At 32.9% G+C, this 23,383-nt stretch overlaps 2 protein-coding genes across 2 annotated transcripts; one reads left to right on the top strand and one right to left on the bottom strand.

Annotated features, from left to right (window-relative positions):
• Positions 1 to 1,330: 1,330 nt before the first annotated feature.
• Positions 1,331 to 12,095, bottom strand: LOC120091216 (putative elongation factor TypA-like SVR3, chloroplastic). The gene is made up of 14 exons (XM_039049137.1): positions 11,738 to 12,095; positions 11,249 to 11,355; positions 10,431 to 10,634; positions 9,408 to 9,584; positions 8,801 to 8,953; positions 8,077 to 8,166; positions 7,331 to 7,465; positions 7,120 to 7,236; positions 5,457 to 5,608; positions 5,298 to 5,382; positions 4,498 to 4,592; positions 3,792 to 3,957; positions 2,704 to 2,899; positions 1,331 to 1,768 (listed from the first exon to the last, which is right to left on the bottom strand). Exons 1-14 carry the CDS (start codon positions 11,967 to 11,969, stop codon positions 1,635 to 1,637), a joined length of 2,043 nt encoding a protein of 680 aa, XP_038905065.1. The 5' UTR covers positions 11,970 to 12,095; the 3' UTR covers positions 1,331 to 1,634.
• Positions 12,096 to 15,151: 3,056 nt separating this feature from the next.
• Positions 15,152 to 21,554, top strand: LOC120091848 (cytoplasmic tRNA 2-thiolation protein 2). Its single transcript, XM_039049999.1, has 7 exons — positions 15,152 to 15,626; positions 18,272 to 18,620; positions 18,699 to 18,785; positions 19,909 to 20,030; positions 20,195 to 20,273; positions 20,530 to 20,930; positions 21,305 to 21,554. The coding sequence occupies exons 1-7, from the start codon at positions 15,283 to 15,285 to the stop codon at positions 21,345 to 21,347; spliced, it is 1,425 nt and encodes a 474-aa protein (XP_038905927.1). The 5' UTR covers positions 15,152 to 15,282; the 3' UTR covers positions 21,348 to 21,554.
• Positions 21,555 to 23,383: the final 1,829 nt, after the last annotated feature.

Raw genomic sequence — 23,383 nt, 5'->3', positions numbered from 1 at the left:
TTTTGTTATTTTTTTGTCAACCTGGACATTTTACTGCCAATCTAGATTTAAAGACAAACTTTTTTCTATCTTTTGTTTATTTGGTTTTAAATTTGTTGAATTTTTTTTAGAAAAAATTGTAAATAATAATTGGAGTCCAATCAATTTCGTGAATTAGAGGAGAAAACATTAATAAAAAAGATATATTATACAATAAGGCCATGTTTGCCAATTTGTAATAAAAGTTGGTGTAATCGTAATGAAATTCCATTAATAAATCAATCGTAATGGGTCACAATCGCAAATGTAATTGGACTATTTTTTATTGAGTTTAATTAAAATTATGAATTTGGTTAAACTTACTATTACTACCATTATCGTTACCTTTACCTTTGAGGGTCAAACGGTAACAATAATAGTAACAATAACAATAAAAGTGTCAAAATTTATAATTTTTCTTTTGAAACAGTAACAATAAACGTAACGGTAACGATAACGATACGACGTAATTTCTAAACGCAATTGAATTGACCTCTCCACTCATTAATTAGTTCACATTTTTTCTTATAGATTTAGAAGTGAATCCCAAATGTTAGTATGGGTGTAGAACAGAGTACACAACACCAAAGGTCATCAAATGGAACCCATTTTCTCTTTACCGTTGATTTATTACATTTTCATTAGAGTAAACATGGCCTAATAGATCATTTGTCCCAACAACCTTACATAAAGTCTACTTGAATCAAAACGAGTATGGCTCAACTGATATCAAATATATACCTCGAGGTTAGAGACTTGATCCACCCTACATTTGTCAACATAAAAAATAAAATAAAATAAAATAAAGTTCTACTTGATAAAAGGAAATTTAAATTACATTCAGTTTCTCCATCAAGTCCTCTATGAACTTAAATCATATCTAATAAGTTCTTTAATTTTCATGTTTAATAGATAAATTTAAAAATGTCAAAATGTGTTGCTTAGAAATCAACTCAATCCTTTTTTCTACCCCGTTCAAAGAAAATATGTTATGCAGCTAATAAAGACTATCGACCTTAGATGACACATGACACCATGAATAATTTGGAAGATCCAACAAATTTACTAAAACCAAGTTAAGATTTCAAAACTATAGAACTAAACTACAACTAATCACAAATCATAAGAACTGCATTAGTAACTATCAATACTTTATGAAATTAATTTAATACTCATGTTGTAAAGTAAGCAAAAACAAACAAAACAAAACATTGCGTGCAAATGATCATGCATATCAAAAGTAACAATAGACTGATTTGATATGATTGGAGCTAAAGAAACCTCCAAGCAAGAGCCCACCCCAAAATAATAATAATAATAATAATAATAATAATAATAGAAGAAAAGGTCAAAATTACATCAATTATAAGGGAAAAAGAAGCCTGGTTCACTTTCTAGTTTCTACCAATGAATAACCACTTTGGATGGTATACAACTCTAGTGTCTTGTCTTCTCTTATGTACAAATAATAGACTATTGTGGATGGAAGCTTTGACGCTTAAGCAATTTAGTATTGACTAAGAAGCTCTGTGAAAGCTTACGATTTCGAAGTATGGCTTTGGTAATGGCGTCATAACCGTAGTTTTTGCACGATGAAGTTTCTCAATAACGGATATCTACCTTGTTTTCTTCATCATTTTTGCATTTTTGCACATTCGGATGCTCGAGGGAGTGACTTCAACCAATTCATCTTCTTGGATGTACTCGATACAGTCATCTAAACTATAATCCAATGGGGTATCAAGAACCACTGCAAAAGGCAAAATTATGGAGTGTAAAGTTGATCTCATATTTTCTAAAATGAATGTAGAATGATTATTCTAGAGTCTCTAGTATATTTATAAAGTTAAAGTAGGTATCACTGTAGTCCATGTATGTTGGAACTTGTTCTATTTTAGTAGTCCTTGTAGTCTCAAATGTCTACATTAAGTCCCTGACTTTCAATAAAGCTTAAATTTAATCCCTAGTGTTAGGTTATAATAGTTAACTTTTCCAAAAACAAATTAGTCTCCATTAGCTTTCCATATTCAATGAAAATTATTATTATTATTATTTTAACAAATTCAATAAAAATTAACTTCAAACTAACCATGAAGACTATTTTTAAGATATACAGAAATAACATATATATTTGGACATTTGAAAATTACAAACTATAAGGACTAAAATGGGATATGTATTCAAAAGTATAGGGACAAAAATAATATTTTAACATATTTGTTCTCTATAGACACTTTGAGGTTGTTTTAGACAAAGAGCGGAGTTGTGAAGTTGTGGAACCCACAGTGTAAGGAGTCAATGTTTTTTAGTCAAGGGGCCTATGAACCCCTTTGACCAAAGAGTGGAGTGTACTACTACACTCCAACTCGTTAGTCCAGCCCACACCTCCTTTTAAGAATACCAAGGAAGAGTTTCTTCTGTAAGCATTTTAAGCTGCTTTTAACCTGTCTTCATAATTTTCAGAATAATTATTGATTATGTAATCAAATATTGTGTTTCTAATTGACCAAAAGCATTTGATTAATAGTACCCTAAGAGAGGAGTTTGTAATAGTGGCAGGTGAGGAGCATTCTAAGTGCAGTATATATTTTGAGTGAATAAACAAAAACTAGTGCAAAAAGCAGAAGTGAAACTCAAACCCAAACATTGAAAACAAAAAGATTGAGGCAATCGAGTTGTTGTCACCTGTTTGTTCTTTGTTGGAACGTACATTTGTTGCAGCTTTTTTCTTGCACACGTTAAGGGATAAGTCCCCAGGGCGTTGATGAATTCCAACAATTTGACCTTTGTAAACATCTACGCCAGGACTCACAAACATTTGCCCTCTCTCCTGTGAACTAGCAAGGGCATAAGAAGTTGTTGTGCCTTCCTCAAAAGCAACCTGAAAATTCATTCGCATCAGCTTCATCAGGCGTTATTTTTTTTTTCCCGACGAGTCGGAAGAATAATATGTGCATTTTCATTTACATATCCCTAATCATAAATTCAAAAGAGAAAATATGGTTGAGTGATACTGATAGCATTGCAATTGCAAAAGTTGGAAATAAGTTATGTTCAGAGGTTTAAATCCTATTTTTGTACTTAAATTTTTATGTTTTTGTATTTTGGTAAATAAAATTTCTTGCCAAAATTATCTAACAGAGATTTGATCTATTTATATCTTTTATTCATTTACTAATCAAACATTTGCCAAACCACGCGAGATAAATTAAGTGTCAAGTTTCCAAATGTGTAAAGTTCTAGTTAAATGATTGAAGAAAAAATAACGGTGACTAAATAATTTTTTATACAAATTGTAGGAACCAAAACAAAACATTTGAAAGTAATACAAAATATTGAAATTAATGAATCAAGTTCAGAGAAATAAAATATAATTCAAACTATATTAAAAGACTAAAGATACATGGAGGGAAAAGTGAGACAACTTTCCTAATGCCTAAAACGCAGGCATTAATTCACAAGGTCTCTTACAGCCATAATTTATTTATTTATTTAATGAAAACGGACATTCAAAAATGCATACGCCCAGCTAACACTTCCACTAAAAAGATTTGAGTTCAAGCATAACACTTAAACCAGTTTTCTTTGTAAATAGCAAGAGAAACAACACTTTCATTAAATGATTTGAGTGCAAGAAGGCCTAGAAAACACAAGGGAGGTGACAAGAAAACTTTTCAACATTCTACTGTGCAAATCACACGGAACGAATACACCCCAAAAATTTCAAGCAATAATTAATCAAAATATTTCAAGCAATGAAATAATTAAATTACCAGTGAACCCTGATCACGAGTGTGAATGTCACCAGCCCAGGGTCCGTAGCAATCAAATATTGTGTTGAGAATTGCAGTACCACGTGAAGCTGTTAAAATTGCATTTCTCAATCCAAGAAGACCCCGAGTCGGAATCTTATATCTCAAAAAAGTTGTCCCTTCTGACCTGGAGAGAGATATTGATAAAAATTAGAAGAATTCATCTTAGTAACAAAAGTAAAATCAACTATGACCCTTCCTCATTATATATAGAAGAACGCTCCTAGAAAATGTACTTGATTCATGAATAATTTTTCAAAAAGTGATAAAATATCCTTTAGCATAGTATATACATTATTCAATATCATCAGAATGTAAATATGTACGTGGATTAGTTAGTGGCTGCAACAGCAACACTATGCCATCGTCTTCTATTCAATTTATGATACTAAGCATCTCCTAGAAAGAGTTTTAGAAATGAGTTGACTCGTTTAAATAAGATAACTGAATGTTACCAACTTGGGAACATTAAACTAAGCTCATGACACTACGGCAAGTCTTCTTGATTGTCTTTATGTACTCAACTTAAGCATTACATTAGTCAACCCACTAGTTCTCTAATCATCAACACGTAAAACATATATTGTTGAAAATATTAATCAAATCAAATCTACCATGCCAAATTTTTTGGTTGGGGGAATAGGAAAGCAAAGAGAGGTCTACAAACCCAACTCCCTGCATATCAAACATCTGTCCACGCCTCTTGCCCAACAATTCTACTACTGCTCCCATGTGTTCTTCTGGTACCTCCACAGTGGCAATCTACATGGTAATTTTACTTAGTTATGATTATGAAAGCCACTGATATAATTCAATCAAATGTTAGACAGTAAGCTATACTTTTCAAAAGTCAAATTACTTGCATGTAAGAAGACTGGATGCAAAACAAAGCTTCATATGGAAATTGTATTAAAATAAAAGTAAATGCTTAAACAATCTAACTTTTAGATTCATTCTTAATGAATTTCATAATGAACGTTTCTTTTTTCCTATCTTCAAGTCAAATGTGTACAAGGCAGGATTACAATAAAAAGCCAAAGATAAGCTTTGAATGTATATTATATACTATGCTATTACTAGATTTCAGTTTTCGGATTTGATAAACTATCAGACTTTATAGGTTAATTACAATCCTAGACATATTTAATGGCCTCAGCATTTTGAAATCCTTATCTTAATTGGATTTCTCTTTTGGAAAAAAATGTCTGTGTTTTCTAAAGGGCATGTTCTACTTATACATGAGCAGAGAAACATGCCCAAGTTAAACATAAGGAAAATAATAATAACTTTTTAAATAGTTATCCAAATATGTTTTCACTGAAATTTTATTCTAAAAAACCTGAAAACCATTCTTAAAAGAGAGTATTCTATTCCAATATCAACTATTTTTAAAGCCTGTAAAAACTACAAAACTTAAAACTTAAAAAATTAACAGTGGACTGCATCAAATAACAATCAGAAACTTACCTCATACGGTTCCACCAATTGGTCATTCACCCTTTTGGTGATAACTCTAGGAGGTCCCACCATAAATTCATATCCTTCCCTCCGCCTAAAATGAATATTAGTCATTAGAGGACATATACAGGAAATGGTGGAAGACCGTCCTTCATAAGAAATTCTTACATGTTCTCTATAAGTATTGTGATGTGCAAAGTACCGCGACCACTAACAATGAACGTATCTGCTGTTTCACCATCTTCAACTTTCATTGCTAAATTACGCTCAAGCTCCCGATAGAGACGATCCCTTAAGTTTCTACTAGTTACATACTTGCCCTGCAATTCAAATTAACAACACATATTGAGCCTTACGTTTTTTATCAAGTTGTAATTTAGACAGACACGAGGTTTTTTATATCCTTCAACTGCTGATCTATATGCAGCACATGTACTCCAAAGAGACAAAGAGACATTTTTTTTAGATAGTAAACAAGAATCTCACTCTATGCCAAAAACAAAAGGAGTTGATTTTCTAACATGGTAATAAAAACTTTCCAGTATCATCAACACCCTATAATATTCGAAGAGGCTGCCATAATGTGGCTTACAATTTTGTACTGTTGGATGTATAAAAGAGAAATCGTAACGTTCCTCAAATTTACATCCAATGGTTATTAGAGGGCATGAAGAATTTCAAATTTACATCCAACGGTTATTGTGAGGCAACTAAATTGTGGCGGCTTCTTTGAATGACTTTCCCCCCATAACCATTTGATAACAAGAGACTCATTTAGTTTTTCATTAGTTTTTCCAACTCCAAGGTACCTAGGTTCCATCCTACTTAAATGGCGGCTTCCATTAGACCTAGCTCCTTCCAAGAGGAAGTTCCTCACGATTCTATCCTCCATGTTGGGGAGATTGGACAACAAGCCTTTAGGCTTCCATCATTTATACGCATAAAAAATGGAAGAACTCTTCCCTTTCTAAGGGTGGTAGACTTATTCTCATCCAAGCTACTCTCCAACTTATTGCGTCTCTCTCGGCTATGTCTACAAAAGGTATCAAATCGAAGATTTTTAAAGGATTTTCTATCGGAAGGTGCTCAAAAGAGGTAGTTAACTGGTTATTCCATTGATTTTGGTGGTCATGGTATAGGCACTTTCTTTCCTAGAAATCACTCTTAAATCTAGAAATTACTTTCCACTTCAAATATGACTTTGGAGATTTCGTTTAGAAAAAGATTTTTGGTGGAAGGTCATTGCAAGAAAATGTAAGACAGTCACTGGTCAAGTACTACTATATCTCTCCAATCTAGAGGACCTTCTCATGCTATCTATGTTCTCAAAGATATCTATGATCAAATGTTCAATTGGTTATGACATGAATACTTGCTCCTAGAAAGATTTATAGATTGGTTCTGAACTTCCGACCATCTTCACAGCAAAGAAATCACTCATCCGTCTTTAGAACCACTCTCATGGAACCACCCTCTCTCTATATATATATGTAACCAACTCCTACTAACTCTTACTCAATGACTAATATATCCTTAATACCCTAATAAAGTTTCCAACTCTACGGTGATGATATTCCTTTTATAATTACAGTATAAGTTCTTTATTATTTATTTTCTTATTTTTTTGGATAAGAATTATAGTGTAAGTTCTCTTTGTGCCACTTGGAAGAACTTTTTGCAATCTCCCTTAGTTTGAGGCTCTGCTTTTCGTCCCCCTCCCTTTTGTAATTTAATTTATTCAATGAAATTAGCTTCTTCACAAATATATAGATATGTAATTTGTCAAAAGGGACGACAATTTAGGACTTCTGGTAGTTTCATTTAGACATACCTCACGACCAACAAATGGAGAAGTGTTAATTGCGAAAGCCATCTTTACTGTTGGTTCCTCCACCTTAATAGCAGGTAATGGTTTACCATATTGTTTGTCAGCAATTGTCTCACCAATCTGAACACAGGATAATCCACGATAAGGATAGTGAAAACAACAACAACAAATTTCACTACAACAAAAGTTTTGCAAAAACATAATTTATTTTTACCTGAATATCATCAACTCCACAAACCGCACATATATCACCAGCTTGCACCTTCTCCACAGGGACCCTACTGAATTTCTCATATACAAAAAGCTCACTAATTCTTGCAAATCTACAAGCATCTTCAGTTGTGCATACCTAAAAAAGAAAGACAAAAGAAGGTAAGAAACCAAACTTTCATTTAAAGAGAGAAATACAAAAGGAAAGGGGGGAGACAAGACAGTCCTAACTCAAGCCAAAGAATATTAAACAGACGCTCTTCCCAATTAGCCTTAATCAAATGAAAAATGGTGCAGCCACACCCCACTTGTTATCAAAATAGACAGAACAAATAAATTTTTCCTATCAAAGAACTCCAGGAAGAAGCCAAAGAGAGATAAACCAGAAGTTCCCCTTTGAATTAATCTTAGAAGATTCGAAAATTCTATTCAAGGAAAAGAGCCCTAAATTATAAGAAGAGGAGCCATGCCAACCATTAAGAAAGAACTTTATCAAGTACTGGCAACAAAAAGAGAAAAAAGGTGGTAGAGCCATAGAAGCCCAAATAGTCTTAAAATAAGACAAATCATATATCTCGTCCCAAAAGACCTCTACATCCTTAAATATTTTTCTATTCATTTTTAACCATATATTCCAAATAATAGCATGAAAAACAGGTTGCTTCAGAAACCTCTACTATGAAATGGAAAAGCAACCCTATAGAAAGCAGAATGCTTGTAAGTCTAGTTCAACCTGCAAAGTGTACTAACCTTCACATCCATTCCTTTTTGCAGTTCTCCAGCATGCAGTCGGCCAATGGCTATCCTTCCTTTGTGCTCATCATATTCAATATTTGTAGCCTAGGATAAGAAGTTCACATTAAAATTGAGATATATTTAGGAGAATAAAAAATGCAAGTCAAAAGAGTTAAACTAAGATTTGACAAATCTGGAGAATTGAGAAGTCTGTGTTTATCACCTTTGTTGTATCTTTAAGGATGTCACGTAAGTGCATAATCACAAACTGAAACATGAACTTAAGGCACAAAATGTGCACAAATTGCATTTAATGGACTCGTCATAAAGTTTAAGATATATGGTGGAAACTGGAAGGATTAAGAGTTGGGGGGAGGGGTGGAGGGGGAAAATAGAGAGAGAGAGAAAGGATATAATGTCAGTGGCTTAAACGAAGTTTTTTATGACAAGTGTGAAACTTAGATTAATAAAAGTTAAATATTTCAAAAACCAACGAGATGGAACAATTTTTTGTTTTTACGTTGAACAATGAGAAAAGTCAGAAATTGAATTCATATTTTTCTTATTTAGGAATATTATCATTTTAAAAAAAAAAAAAAAAAAAACTAAGTTTGAAAAGTTCTTTTATTATCCATAAGAAAGTAATACACCATAAAATAAAGTTCTCACGGTTCTTCACAGTGCAAATCAATTAAATTATTGAAGGTAAACAAAAACAATCAGAAGAAAGATCACTTACAAGCATTTGCAATGCACCATCTTTGTCAATTCGTGGTCCGGGGATGCATCTGATTATAGACTCAAAAAGTGGTCCAAGATCTTCTGCCAATTTTTCAGGGGATAATCCAGCCTTACCTTGAATGCCACTAGCATAAATCGCTTGGAAGTCACACTGAACCAACAAAAGTTGGAATGAAAAAAGGCTGTTGCTTACATTATCAGAAATAATGAAATGAAACATTCATCAAATGTTCATTTATTCGTCAGATCGTGTGCATTTTCCCACTACTGGTGAATCTCATTTAGGACTTCCATTGATGATTTTCAAAAATCTCCGCTGCTCCAATATTATAAAGTTTGTAAACAAACATGGAATGTTTTTATAAATCAAGTATTCTTTACTCTTAAGTTCATGTGAACATTATCCTTTAATGCTGCTCAAATATATAAAGCTTTCCGTTAACGATGTTAATTTCAAAAGATTGGTTGTTGTCTTGTAACTTGTAATATTCTTTTCTCTGCCATAATTTCTGTTGCATTATTATAACCTTTACTTATAGTATATCTTTTTCTTCCAAGCATAGGTATAAAGTCATTACCCATGACTTCAAATATTGTAAACATACCTGCTCATCTGAAGCATTCAGTTCAATGAAGAGCTCGAAAGTTGAATTGATGACATAATCTGGTCGAGCTGAAGGTCTATCAATCTTGTTGACCACGACCACAACAGCATGCCCAAATTCAAGAGCCTTCTTAAGCACAAATCTTGTTTGTGGCATTGGACCCTCAACAGAATCTACCTAGATAAATACAAAGAAAAAGACAAGAAAGGGCAAGGAGATCAAAATTAGAAACATGTTTGAAAATATATTATTGTCAGGACTACATCATATATTCAATTAATGGGAAAGAGGACAAAAAGTTTAAAACAGGTCATCTAGAGGCAAAATTTTGACTCATCTCACAATAACTTATGATGAAGCTGCAAGAAGTTATTAAATTTATAGTGGTTAGTTTTCATTTGGTGGCAAGTTAACAGATTATAAATAGTTAAACATCTAGATTTAACAATTGGTTATCTATCCCCTGTCTCAACTGACTCCCCGCCACCCCCACCCTCTGCTTCTTCCTCCTCTGTCCCTTGAAACCAAAGTACATGCAACCTTACCATCTTAACTCATTTGTAATCACTCTATCAATTCTTCAACTCTCCACTGACTTGACACCATCAGAAAAATTTGGCTAGATACAAAACTAGAGTGAGATAAGCCTCTCAGGTGACTTTTTTGTTTAGTAGGTTAGTGAAAGTGACAAGAAAACCACACAACACGCTGAATTGACATGTCAACATAAAGAATATTAATTTAATTAAAATATCCACTGAATTTCCATCGGTAACTAACGGCATAAACCATTTTGATCTATTTTCAAACCTTCAAGCGTTAAAATGTCAATCTTTGAAGCATTAGAAACGTATAGAACTATTTATCAACCTCAAGAACTAAATCTCAATATGTTTTTTTATCGAAGGAATCAAATGAAAAATACATTTAGTTACAGAGTTAACGAAGTTGTCTAAATATCCAAAATATAAATTTCTAGATAGAACCAGAGATTTCAAATAGGTAGAATATGTTGAAGAATACCACTAGAAGGATCCCTTCCACCATATTGAGAATGCGTTCAACTTCACCGCCAAAATCAGAGTGCCCTGGAGTATCAATTATATTAATCTTAGTATCCTTATATGTGATAGATGTATTTTTGCTCAATATTGTAATTCCTCTTTCACGCTCCAAGTCATTTGAGTCCATTATTCTTTCTTTCACAACTTGGTTGTCACGAAATACCTACAGTTGAAAATATGAAATACACATTAGGTTGGACGTTATTACTGTCAGTGATTCTTGCCAAGTATTTCTCATATTGTTTTTAACAAATAAATCACAGGCCTTCCAAAATCATCAAAATCATCATGAAATACCTATAATAAGTTAATGATAACAAAAACATTTATATCACCCAAGATCCAATCCAAAAACTTGATCACAGAATCTGCTCAAGGGAGGGACTCGTTGAAGATTCAGTTATTCCTTTCTAGCCCAATGCCCCATAAGAAAGCTTTGATCAAATCAACCCAAAGCATTTCTCCATGTTTTTTGAAAGGTTGGCCTACCAGCGAAGAATAAAGGAGAATGTTCACAAAATTGATGGAGCGATTTCTAATGCCCTTCATCTTCATTTCTAGCTCGAAGCTCTAATACATCAAATGATTGACGATAATAACCCAGCAGGTACGTACAACATATTTAGGGTTCTTGTTCACAATCATTGCATCACGTTGCAGTAAACAGCATTGATGATTTTGAAATCATGCAGTCGTATAACAATCATAATATAACAGAATGAATAATTAACACCCGCACCTTAAAATAAACATTATAAATTATTATTTGGGTATTACCTTTGCTTGCTTCAACATAGCATCAACCAAAGTTGTCTTTCCATGGTCTACATGAGCCACTATTGCTATGTTCCTTATATCTTGCCTCCTCATCAGTTGGCTCTTCGCTGAGGAAAAACATCAGCCGAAAATTGAAAATTCCAAAGGAAAGGTTAGTAATACATTTTGGACTGAGGTTGAAGACCAATATGAGATTTAAAGTTTAAGCAGCCTTGATCACCTAACACAAAACCTGTAAATTACAGGGAAAATCGTCCATTGACAGAGCTTGACATTTTTATATATGAATTTTCGATACAAATTTCCTAATTCGTAAACTTTACGACTCTAACCGTTCAAAAGACAGCCCGCAGTATAAAAAATACAGAGGTCGAGAATTGGAGAGTAATTTCCTCTCTTCTCGTCAACCATCTTCCTGAGACTCAAGTGCACGCGCCAAACTATAACAGCCGATAAATGAACAAAGAAAAGAAATGTAGAGAGAGGTACCGGTGCGAGCTTCTGTGGTTTGAGAGACAGAGCATTTGACCGGACATCGAATTGGAGTTTTCGAGCAAAACTTCAGAGCTTGTTTGGGCAATGAAACTGAGGTCCTGGAGGAGGAACTCAGACAATCAAGGTGCTTAATTAGTGGAGTGAAGGTTCTTCCGAGTTTGACCTTGGGGTATAGCAACGGGGAAGAGGATGAGGAGGAGCTGTTGAAGCTCATTACCATTTCCATGGCTGCTCTGCTCCGGCCGGCTCTCTTCTCTCTCTAGCTAGAGAGAGTGATGAAGAGAGAGAAGGGGAGAAGGATTTGGCAATTGAGGCTGGAAAATAAGGCCTGCTCTCGTTTCTCAACTTACTAGGGGCTGAAAAACATGGCTTTCCTTTTTATTTCTTTAATCCTTTTTTTTTTTTTGGTATGTTATTGGCCACGTCCTTTGGCAGTGGGTCCTAATGGCTTTGCTACTTGAGGTCACACTTTTTCTTCTTTTTGTGGCGAAATTATCTCCAAATGATATATGATTATGCTAAGGTTTTTGGATAGATAGGTTAAATGTTGGTCTTCCAAACTAGATGATGAAGGTTGAGTAACAAAACTAGTTACAATATGCGGTAGAGAGTGAGCAACAAGATTATAATAATGATTATACTTCATAAAATAGTAAACACTAACCTGATGCATGAGACAAACGAGGTATCAACTATGTTTTTCATTTACGAAATATCAACGGACGACTTATTGAGAACATGAATGATATTTGCAAAATCAACTTCCACAATCAAGGGTTGCAATCTCTAGGTTATGAGTTGGAGAAGTTAATACAAACTAACACTGATGGTCTCTCCTTCTAGAGCTTTGATAGGTCATCCACGGTCAAATTGCTTGTATCTTGTGCATCTAGGAGATTCCCAAGAGTCACAAACGACCCACCCCAACTCATTGATTTTTCTTCTCGTTGCACCAAGAGGTATTGGTATTGAGCTTCTAAAGACTAACTAGGGGAAGGGACCATCTTTCTTTGCTCTCGCTGTTCTTGAAAACTCACTAAAACTAGGAACAGATATTCCACAAAATAATAATAGCCCTTGGAACTTCTCAACCCTAGGCTTATTCACAATGCAAACTAAAGATCAAGGTGGGAAAATGTTCACACCACACTTTTTGAAAGAACTTTCACAAACACATAACATAGCTAGAAAAGTACTCGTTTAACTTCAGGCAAAACGAACATCATGTATTAAGTGGGTTTGGATTTAGTCATTGATAACTTCCCATAAACAAATCTCAGCTCTTGCGATGGCTTTGATTTTCCAAGAGGTTTTCCACGAGGCACCAATGCTATTACTCTGCTCCATTTATTGTCAATTATTGTCGTTCCATTTTTTTTTTTTTTAAAAGAAATAAATCTAAAATCATTGAGTGGCAATTTAGTTCAAAGGTTTTATGCCAAAAACCAACTAAGTCCAAAACTCCAAAGTCAGTTGAGCCTAAGTCGCGCATAGAATCCACAATAACATTTTACAAATTAGAGAGTTGTCATTCTTTCGGTGTTCAAAAGGCATAATATAAGACAAAGTAAAGTTTGAATTGTCTTCAGATGGGGAAAAAAAGAACCCTCTAAAAAATTTGAAAACCAAAAGTGTTCTAATACTAAAGTCTCCTAAAAAACAAGCTAAGAATGTTTGAATTGTACAAACTTTAATCGAATTTTCAAAAATATCAACAAACCAAAAATCCAAGTAGACCAATTAGTTGAGGTTGATAAAAGAGAGAGTGATCAATAAGTTGTATACTATTTCAAAAAGATCAATAGTTAAGGACTACTCATCAATCGATATTAACAAACTATGGATCGACCCAAGTAAACCTTTAAAGACATATCTAAGAAGGCCAATGCATCAGAGAACAAACACTCTGAAATAAGAGCACCTAAGAAAATAATAAAATGATCATATATTAGAGATTAGGTCAATAAATATGTCTTACAAATTCATATTAATTTTCATTAACTAGATTTCTCAACCATTATTAATTTATTAAAATTTCGATAAATTAATAATATGAAATGAAGGTTATTATTTTATAGTTCAATTTCCAGACTATAATTTAAAAAAAAAAAAATACATTAAGTGCTAGCCTAAATATTTAGGTCGTAAAAAGACTTGAATATTTGAAGACATTGACAAATATGCCAAAACGGAAAGAGTTCCAAAGTATTATTTATTTGTTTTAATGGATGAGTTTAAAAGGTTTTTTTTTTTTTTTTTTTTTTTTTTTTTTTTTTTTTTTTAATTTTTAAATATTTGTTATTTATTGATTTTTAAGAAATAATGCTAAGATACTTCCATAATTTTTCAAGTTTCAAAGTTGAGACGTAAGATTTTTCAACTTAAACCCCACCTTATGTAATTTAGGGGAAAAAAATTATCGATAGAAAAAAAATGTTAAATAATTAAAAAATATATATATATTGATAGTTCTATTCGTGTTAGTGATAGATTTTTATCGGTTATATTACTGATAGATACTGAAAGTCTTTTAGTCATCTCTATAAAAAAAAAATTAAAATGTTGCTATTTTATGTAAATATTTCTTATTTTTCTAATTTTAAAACAAAAAAAAAATCTCAACTTTTAAGAAATATCTCATAAATCACAATTTTATTAACACAAAATTCAATGCTAGCGACCTTTTTATTGCTTGAATACACATATAACACATATCCATAACTTTGAATTTAAAAATTCAAAATCTATTATACTTTAGATAATAAAACACCTATCGTCATTCTACAAGTTCATCTCCTATAAGTTCAAACTCAGATAATCCCCTAAAAAAGTTTTTTAAAATCCTATAAACTAAAATTAAATAATTGAAAGCATGCAAACAATACTAAAATTGAAAACAAAGTAATGACAAAAATAATATTTCTTACAAAATATATATAGGTGGATGAATTTTTATAAAAGTAATACGTTAGAGGTTAAATTTTAACTGGTAACAACTTAATTTTTGTAATTTTAATTTATAACAATTTAGTCTATAAAATCTAATAAGTAACCCTTAAGTACCTAAACCGTGAAATTTATAATACTCTAGTCCATTTTACGAAAAGTATCTTCAAAATTGAATGTCATCACATGTCACGTAACAATTATCATTTTTTTAATAACACAATTTAGTATTTATTGTTTATAAAAATTATTTTTTTAAAAAATTCATTAAATTATAATAATACTTTACTAAATCATTACGAATTGAAAAATATAAAAATTAAATTGTTATGAATTTAAGAATAGATGAGATCGGAGACTAAATTTTTTATGAAAGTTTTGTGAATTTTTTTTTTTAAAGAAAAAAAACCAACTTTAGAAAAAAAAAAAAGAAAAAGGAAAAAGGAAAAAAAACCCCATAAAATAACATAAAACCCTTGCAGGGGAGAGAGAAGAAAAGAGACGGCCATGGAGTTGGAGCTTCTGCAAATTTTGCAAGTCTGCAGCGAAGCTTTGTCGCTTTGAATCTTAAGGCTTTTTATTCACTACCATCTATGGCGTGTAATTCCTCAGCCTGCCAGTCCAACTGCTACAGAAATCAACATGACGAACATACAATCGAACAAGTTTCACCTCCATCAAGCAGGTCCGATACAGCAGCCGCGGTGGAGTCTTGTCAAGTTGACACGAACGACGACAGTAGTCATACGCATCTCTGCTTTAAATGCAAGTCCAAGGAACGCATATCTAGCTCCGGAGTAGGAGACGATGGCCGATTGTGCAGCGATTGCTTTCGGAGCAACTTGTTTGGTAAGTTCCGGCAGGCTGTAAATTCCAATGCGATGATCTCTCCTTCTGATAAAGTGCTTGTTGCATTCTCCGGAGGCCCTTGTTCCAGGTTTTTCCTCCTTCTCAGACTTACGTATATTAAGTAAAGAATTGGTTCATGGCTGTAGATGCTAAGACTCTTTTCTTTTGTTGAATGTTGCGAGTGGACACAATAGATTTTACGGCTTATTCTTTTGGTTAGAATCGAGAGTGCTAATAATTTTCTCATGTTTTAATGCTATTTATGTGCTTTCGTTCCTACCCAATTCGCATATATTTTGCTTTATTATTTGCGAAGAGCACTGTTTCACCTCCACAAGTGAGATTATCGCAAGGAGAAAGGAGAAGATCCGTGAATAGATTGGAAGAACTAAGCATTAGTGTGACTCTGTAGTGCTTAAGCTGAAGACAAGAACCGATGCCCAGCAAAGCTAAGTAGGAAGAGAACCTATGTCAATCGTGATCTTAACCTCTTTATTTATAGGAGGAGTTATCGTTACTGGTAATCATTGCTCCATTGTCGTTGCTGCCATGTCTAGTCTCTCAGTAATATTGGCCTAACCTCGAGAAATGTGTGTTATGTATTCAGTAGCTAAATACAAACAATTTCTCATCTTCTACCATAGTTTTTGATGATCTATTCAACACTTAACCGAGCTACTGTTTCAAGTAGCTTTTGTTGAACTCTCCTCTAGGGCATGTAAATTGCACTTGACTTCACTGGATGAGCTTACTTATCTATCTTGGTAGCTATGGTATGCTCATCCTATCTTATTCCGTTTGGCAAGTCTTTTACGGGCGTCCTAATCCGTGCCACGTAGGCATATACGCACAGTATTAGAAAATTTCACTCATAACATTTAAAAATGTAAAACACAAAATATAAAGCACTTTTTATTGATATAGTGAAAGGTTACCTAAAACTATTGTGATTTGGTCATAAACAGAAGAAGTTTGCTACCTAATGGCGCTTGCAAAAACCCATCCAAGGAATATTGTTGCTAAAGGCACTATCTATAGATATCGTGTAGGAAAAACACAAAACTTAGCTTACATGAAAACTTCTACTCAACCTTTTGACTTACCATCGAACACTTCTGTTTCTTTCCGTTGACTACTATGACTCGTACTTGGAACAATAGTACCATAAATTTGAAGGGTAAGCCCTTTCATTTGTTCCATCCCCAATAGCTTGGAACACTCACTCATCCATGTTTCTCCAAATTCTACCTTTTGACTCAGAAGTCTTCTACTGCTACCCACTCAACATTCCCGCATCCATTAGAACATTTTCGTGGAGGTTGTGTCAGCTTGGAATGGATTTAGGACAAGTGTTTGGATCTATTATGACAGCCGTGAGCTGCCCAACAAACCTTTTGAATCTTGTAAAATATCTTTTCTGAGTTTTGAATTGAGGCAAAAGCATTCTTTTTGTAGAATCTACTGTATTCACATGTTTCTGTCAGTAGTTCCAATGGAACTACTTTATGTTTTACATAGAACATACCTTTTTCTTTTTAATAAAAGATATATTTTCTATATTATCAAATATAGTTATATGTATAATATTTAAATTAGAAGATAAACTAGTAAAATAGAACTATTTTTTTAAAAAAAAATTTAGGGAGAAAACAGTGACATCATTTGATTAAGTTACAATCAGAGTCTAATCTTTCAGCCGACCTTTATGGGAAAGAGGCAAGTCTTAGATCCTCTTCTTACATCTAATAGTTATTTGATGACTCTAGGAGAAGGAGGGAGAAGAAAAGAGTTTTTAAATGAAACTTGGCCTAGAGAAGACTTACAGAATATGTTTGCTGGTTCCTTGACGCCGTTCTTGAGTGAAAAAGGCCTGTATTTCAGGTGATGAAGATGGATTAACTGATTTTTCTGGTGCTAATATCCCAATTTTTCTTTTTGACAAACTCAGGGGGAGGACTCTTGCTTCTTGTGGATTGAGGCAAGAAGTTTCCCCTTCGTTTTGGTGGGTAGATTGCTTTATGGGCTCCTTAATTTTTTATTTCTAATTTTACTGAAGGTTTCTAATTAGTGGAGTTCATCCAAGTATCAGCCGCCTCCAACTTATGAATGACATTTTCTCTCCCCTTATTTTTAGAGAAATAGTTTCGATGATGAGATGAAATTGCAAAAGGGGAGGAAAGCCAAACTCCGTCCAAAGGAAGTTATTACATTTTCCTTCTTTAGAAAAAAAATGCAATAGATTTTTTCTTTGGATTGGTCCAAAAAATTTGCAGTTTGTTTAAAGTTGTTAGGATCTTTGAGTAGGCATCTTGGTGTAATGGGGTATTATGGTTAATCTGAGTAAACATATGGCATTCAACTGAGGGTTTAGGGTTTAGGATAAGACATCTCTACTACTTCTAAGAGGTTGTAGGTTTGAATTTTCTCACTCTACATGTAAACATGAACATTTATTGAGTTTAATTATTTCTTACCTCTCAGTTCTAAAGATACAGTGCACAACTTTTTAAGATCTTTATACTGTGAACTTAGAAGAACTGAATAACATCTTGTAGCTTCTATTTTAATTTATTTATTTTTGGAGAAAAACATCTTGATATTTCTTAAAGAGAATGATTTGGCATTCCTTTCGAAAGTCACCTATACAATTATTTAATTAGAATTTTTTAATTACCAATCTATCTTGGATGCACTAAAAATTGATAGTCATCTACCTCCTAACAAAACTTCCAGGGTGGCTTTGCAATTTGTTCATGAGATGCAAGTAAAAGCACACAAAAATTTTGAAGCAAGTAAGGATAGGTCATTGCAAGTTTTTGGTGTTGGAGTTGCTTATATCAATGAAACCGCTGCTTATTCTATCCCTTCGCATGAGATAGACCAAACAATTCAAACCATCCAATCGGTTGTGTCAAGTCTATGTCCACCAAGAAAAGATTTGCATATTGTTCAAATTGAGAATGTATACTCTTCAAATTTGAGTGATGGAAGGGAGAAGTTGAAGAAGTTGTTAGATACAGTCAACGATGTCACAGGAAAGGAAGACCTTATCTCATATTTGCGGATGTTATCCTTGCAAAAAGTTTGCCCCTCAATTATTCCTTCATTTAGCTTGCAGTGAAAGAGAGGGAAATTCTTAGTCCTATTGTTTGTTACGCAGATTGCAGCTGAAAATGGATACAACAGACTTCTAGTTGGGACATGTACTTCAAGGATTGCATGCCATGTGATTTCTTCTACCGTTAAGGTTTGCCTTCATTGTTAATTTATTTAATATATTTATTTGTATTTTAAGGAGTCAATTTGAAAGTTTAATCACTAGAAATTTTAGAGTCATGATATTGACTGACTAGAATGACGGTTAGAAGGTCGGTGCATTGACAGTTAAGGTATTTACATGGATATGAGAACTCTGTTGTTTGAGATAGAACAGAACAGTTGGTGCATGCTTCAAGCTTAGATCTTGAGGATATCTTATAAGATAATAAGATCCAAATTGGAACCAGTAATATGATGTGCAACTTTGCTCACACAAAAGTCTGTTTCCATGCTATAGAAGTGTTAAAAAAAGGTTGATTAACATTTTTAAAACTGCCGTCCACTTAGTAATGCGTAGAGTTCTGACAAAAAGTTGGGGTTAGACTTAGAGCGGATGTTGTACTACTTTCAATAAAATCTTGGGCAAATTACAAATGCCACTCCTAATGTATGGTAGTAGTTGCAATTATACCCTTAAACTTTCAGTTGTAAAAATCAAGCTCTCAAACTTATATAAGTGTTAAAATTTGGCCCTCAAACTTATATAAGTGTTAAAATTGGACCCTCAAACTTAGTTGTAGAAATTGTAACAATTTTTTAAGTCTGAGGATTCAATTTTTATTGTTTGAGGATCAAATTTCTGCAACTATTATAAGTTTGAGGATCCAATTCTAACACTTGTATAAGTTTGAGGACTTAATTTTTATAATTGAAATTTTGAGACTGTAATTGCAACTACCCCATACTTCGGGGGTAGTTTTTGCAATTTGTCCTAAAATGTTTATACAAGAATATCATGTTTATTGGATCATTTACTAAGAGCTTGGCATGTACACTTCTATTTATAGTTTCGGCAAAGGCAAGGCTGGCACTACTCTCTGCAGGGAAAAATGGGATGCATGAAGGGGAGAAAGGGGGGCATCATTATTTTTCAGGAGACACCCCTATTAAGATATAGAAAATAGCTAGGCCTATGGAATCTTATGATGTATTATCTCGTTTGAAATTTTACTACTACTTGTTATAAGATGCTTATTTTTTTCTACTCGAGAATCTTTCCATTTGAGATAGTCCCTGCACTGATTTTGACTTCACTGTTTTAATTCAAGCAGGGCCAAGGGTATTCCTTACCGGCAGATATACAGTATATTGATGCAAGGTGGGAGATTCCAGTGGTACTTCCTCTACTTGACTGTCTTGCGCAAGAGCTCAACCTTCTTTGCTGCGTTGATGGGTAATTTTGTACTCCAATATATTTATCGTCAAGATAAATTCTTGGTTAACTTTGTCCCGTTTAGTACTTTACTGCTCTTAATTTTACTTACTGTTGTTGCATCTGTAATATGTTCACTTCGATTGAATCTAACTGATGATGAGAGATGTTTCTTGGCAGGGCAGTCTAAAGACAGTCGAACTGACCAAACAGTCCAGTTCTGGCATCAATGACTTGGTCTCCTCATTTGTGGCTCTTTTGCAGGTATAAGTAGGAAGTCAATTTAGAAAAATGTGCAGTTATATTCGTTTTGGCTGGAGAATGACCTTTTGGAAACATGTTTTGTGTTCAAATTAGGAGCCATTTTGGTTGAGTATGGAAACAATTTTACCTTCTAATTTAAGTGATTGTTTCCAAGTAAGAAAGAAAATACGCATACAAGTTGTAGGTCACTTGTCCTACCCAGGACTGTTTTGTAGAACTTGACTGAAGAATTTTTGTTTTATACTTTCTTTTATAGGTAGAAAATCCTTCTCGTGAGTCTACAATTGTGAGAACTGCTGGCAAGCTTACTCCATTCAACTTTAGCAGAATTCCGGATTTGACTGAAAGTAGTAATGTTCCCTTGGCCACGAAAAGGCGTCAAAAGAGAAATAACTTTAAGCATGTTAACTCTATATCTTCGGAGTCATTTTGTGCAGTCTGTAATGGGCCGCTTAACACGTCAGATGTGCAAACTCTAAGAAGGTTTGAAGCTGGCCAGACAAGTTCAAGTATTTTGGGTTGTACCTGTTGTTCGAGTTGTCAATTTCAGATTCTTCCCAAGGATTCCTTGTCTCAAGAACTGTTTCTTTCACTCTTGCCACCCTCTATGGTTGCTCGAGCCATGCATGGCAGCTTTGGCAATTCCAATTCGCTAAGGTGAGATTAAGTCTTGTTACTGTCGGTAGTATGAAAGAAGAACATGAATCTAAATCTCTGTTGTATATCATCTTTCAAAAAGGCTTTTCCCTTTGATTCTGGACCCGGGCATATCAAAGAAATCAAAGAAATCAAAGTAAAATATAATGAAAATTAAATAACTTTCAGCTTGTGTTTGCATGTTTCTAAAATTGTCTATATTAAGTCATGTTAGGTGGAATTAATGAAGTTATTGAAATATTGTTGTTGTATTTAGTAATGTGTTTAAAGTGTATACCAGGATGAAGTCTGCCTCAGTTATTACTATGTTGAGCTTATTAAGTAATGCTTTGAAAATATCCCAGCTAAATAGTTATGTTATTAATTAATTACAGGGAGCAAATACAAGAATTCTTGCTCTCAGACGATGAAGCTTAATCGTAATGCAGGAGTTGTTTTCCCTCAGTTTAACAACTGGTAATATTTTCTTCTGATCTAAATTGAATTGATTGGTATTAGGAACCAAGGGTAAAATCAAGGTATACCCGACTCCTGTGCATACTCATCGTTCTTTATACGGCTATTGGTCTGTATAATGAAGGATATAATTTATAACATCAAATGACTTGACCATTATTTCTAGTTGACTGATGGCTCCATATTGAGCATTGGAGGATTTTTTGTGTTTAATTTAAAAAATAAGTTATTTTGAAAAAGAAAATAGAATATTTGGCAATCACTTAAAATAGAGATTTCAACCATTTTTGTCAAAAGTGCTTAAATAAAAATGAGTCTTTTAAAAAGCATTTTTTTCTCGAGTCAATCTAAATGTGTCCTTTATTGTTGTAGTTAGAGATAATTGAGAGTTATTGTAGTGTGCCTTGTCTAGTCTTTTATGAAATGTTGCTTTCACTTTGGGTATTTTGAAAATGGTTATTAACAATGCTATATCAGAGTGTGCGTGTATCTGTGTGTTGTGTCGTTTTTTGTTTTCTACGTATTTGAACGACCTCACTTGAACAGATCTATTCTATAGGTTGTACAATTATGTCTTTTAGTTTTGGTTCATTTTGGTCTCTACCTGTTAATTTTGGTCTTTGTACTTTTAAAAAGTGATTATTTTGGTCTTTCCATTTTTAAGAATCAAATTGGCCGTTTTTAAAAATTGGACTAAATTGAATCAAAATCGAAAGTACAACATTTGAAAAGTATATGGACAAAAATGAATCAAAGTTAAAAGTATATCGATCAAAATGAAATTTTTTTTAGAGTAAAGGAAGTACAATATTTGGTATTGCCATGTTGGAATCATGTTGCTGACAATTTTGTTTTGGAAATAAATAATTAGCTAAATTATTAAGAGTATGTTTGAGAGTGATTTTGAATTGACCAAAATTACTTTTGGTTTATCATCATTATTATTATCACCATTATTATTGTTGTGATATTTGGTAATGGTGAGAAAGTGATTTTAAAAATTTCCTGAATCAGTTCAAGCGATTCCTTTTCAATTACTCGGGGTATATGTATTTTTTATCACGTGTCTTTGAGTGTTATTCTTTTTTTTTAAAAAAAAAGACTATTATTTTGGGTTAGAAATTTTTCTTCCTATTTAACTTTATTTTATTCTAGAATTTTGACAAAATTTGTATTTTTCTTTTTGAAAAATTTGTCCATTTTTAACTTTATTTCCCTTTAATTTTTATTCCCTCCCTAATTTTCTCTCGAGCTTATTTAATACTTATCTCTAATTTTATTCCATTTTATAAAAAAAAAATTCAATTTTCTCACTTTTTCTCGGGTTTCAACTCTTTTTTTTCCTCTCAACTTATGGTCTCTCTAATTTTGTTACCCATTTCTCCTACTTTTTGCCCTTCGAATTTCTCGTTTTTCACTCTAAGCTTTTTTTCTCCTCTTTTGGAAGTTATTCTCCATAAATTTTTGTTATTCTTCCCAAAAATTGTTATATATAGCTTTATTTCTTTATCTTTCAATTTTAGTTGTCGGTTTCTCCTCTATTTTAATATTTTTTTCTTGAAATTTTTCTCTCTCTATTTTCATAAATTTTTACTTCTCTCTATATAATTTTTTTTATTTACCATCGTCTAATTTTTTTTTAATCTCAAACGTAATGCCTTTTTTTCTTTTTTCTTTTTGTTAAAAAAATTGACGATTCTAAAGATATCTTTGAGAATAAACATTAATCATTAAAGATACTTTGAATTATATTTAAACTACCCGAACAAGTATGAAATTAAATATTAACATGGTTCATAACATGCCTTTTTAGTCATTAAAAATTAATTTTAATTGTATGAAAGTTACTTTTAAAAGTGTAAAGTCAACTATTAAAATAAGTGTATGAAAATTATCCTCAATTTTATTAAAATCACTATTTTTAAATCCTCCTAAACATATCCAAAATTGAAAGAAAAGAAAAGTTTGAATATGGTTAGAGAACAAAAAGTATAGTC

This window comes from Benincasa hispida, chromosome 11 (genome assembly GCF_009727055.1).
Source record: "Benincasa hispida cultivar B227 chromosome 11, ASM972705v1, whole genome shotgun sequence".
Classification (NCBI taxonomy): Eukaryota; Viridiplantae; Streptophyta; class Magnoliopsida; order Cucurbitales; family Cucurbitaceae; genus Benincasa; species Benincasa hispida.
The sequence above is the reverse complement of the archived record's forward strand: the minus strand, read 5'-3'. Positions and strand labels throughout refer to the sequence as shown.

Coding starts and splice junctions, on each gene's coding strand:
- LOC120091216 (XM_039049137.1), bottom strand. CDS start 11,969: ATGGAAATGGTAATGAGCTTCAACAGCTCCTCCTCATCCTCTTCCCCG. Junction 8,954..9,407: donor TGAATGCTTCAGATGAGCAG/GTATGTTTACAA, acceptor TTGTTGGTTCAG/TGTGACTTCCAAGCGATTTA. Junction 2,900..3,791: donor CTCGTGATCAGGGTTCACTG/GTAATTTAATTA, acceptor ATGAATTTTCAG/GTTGCTTTTGAGGAAGGCAC.
- LOC120091848 (XM_039049999.1), top strand. CDS start 15,283: ATGGCGTGTAATTCCTCAGCCTGCCAGTCCAACTGCTACAGAAATCAA. Junction 15,627..18,271: donor TCCGGAGGCCCTTGTTCCAG/GTTTTTCCTCCT, acceptor CAAAACTTCCAG/GGTGGCTTTGCAATTTGTTC. Junction 18,621..18,698: donor GGATGTTATCCTTGCAAAAA/GTTTGCCCCTCA, acceptor TTTGTTACGCAG/ATTGCAGCTGAAAATGGATA.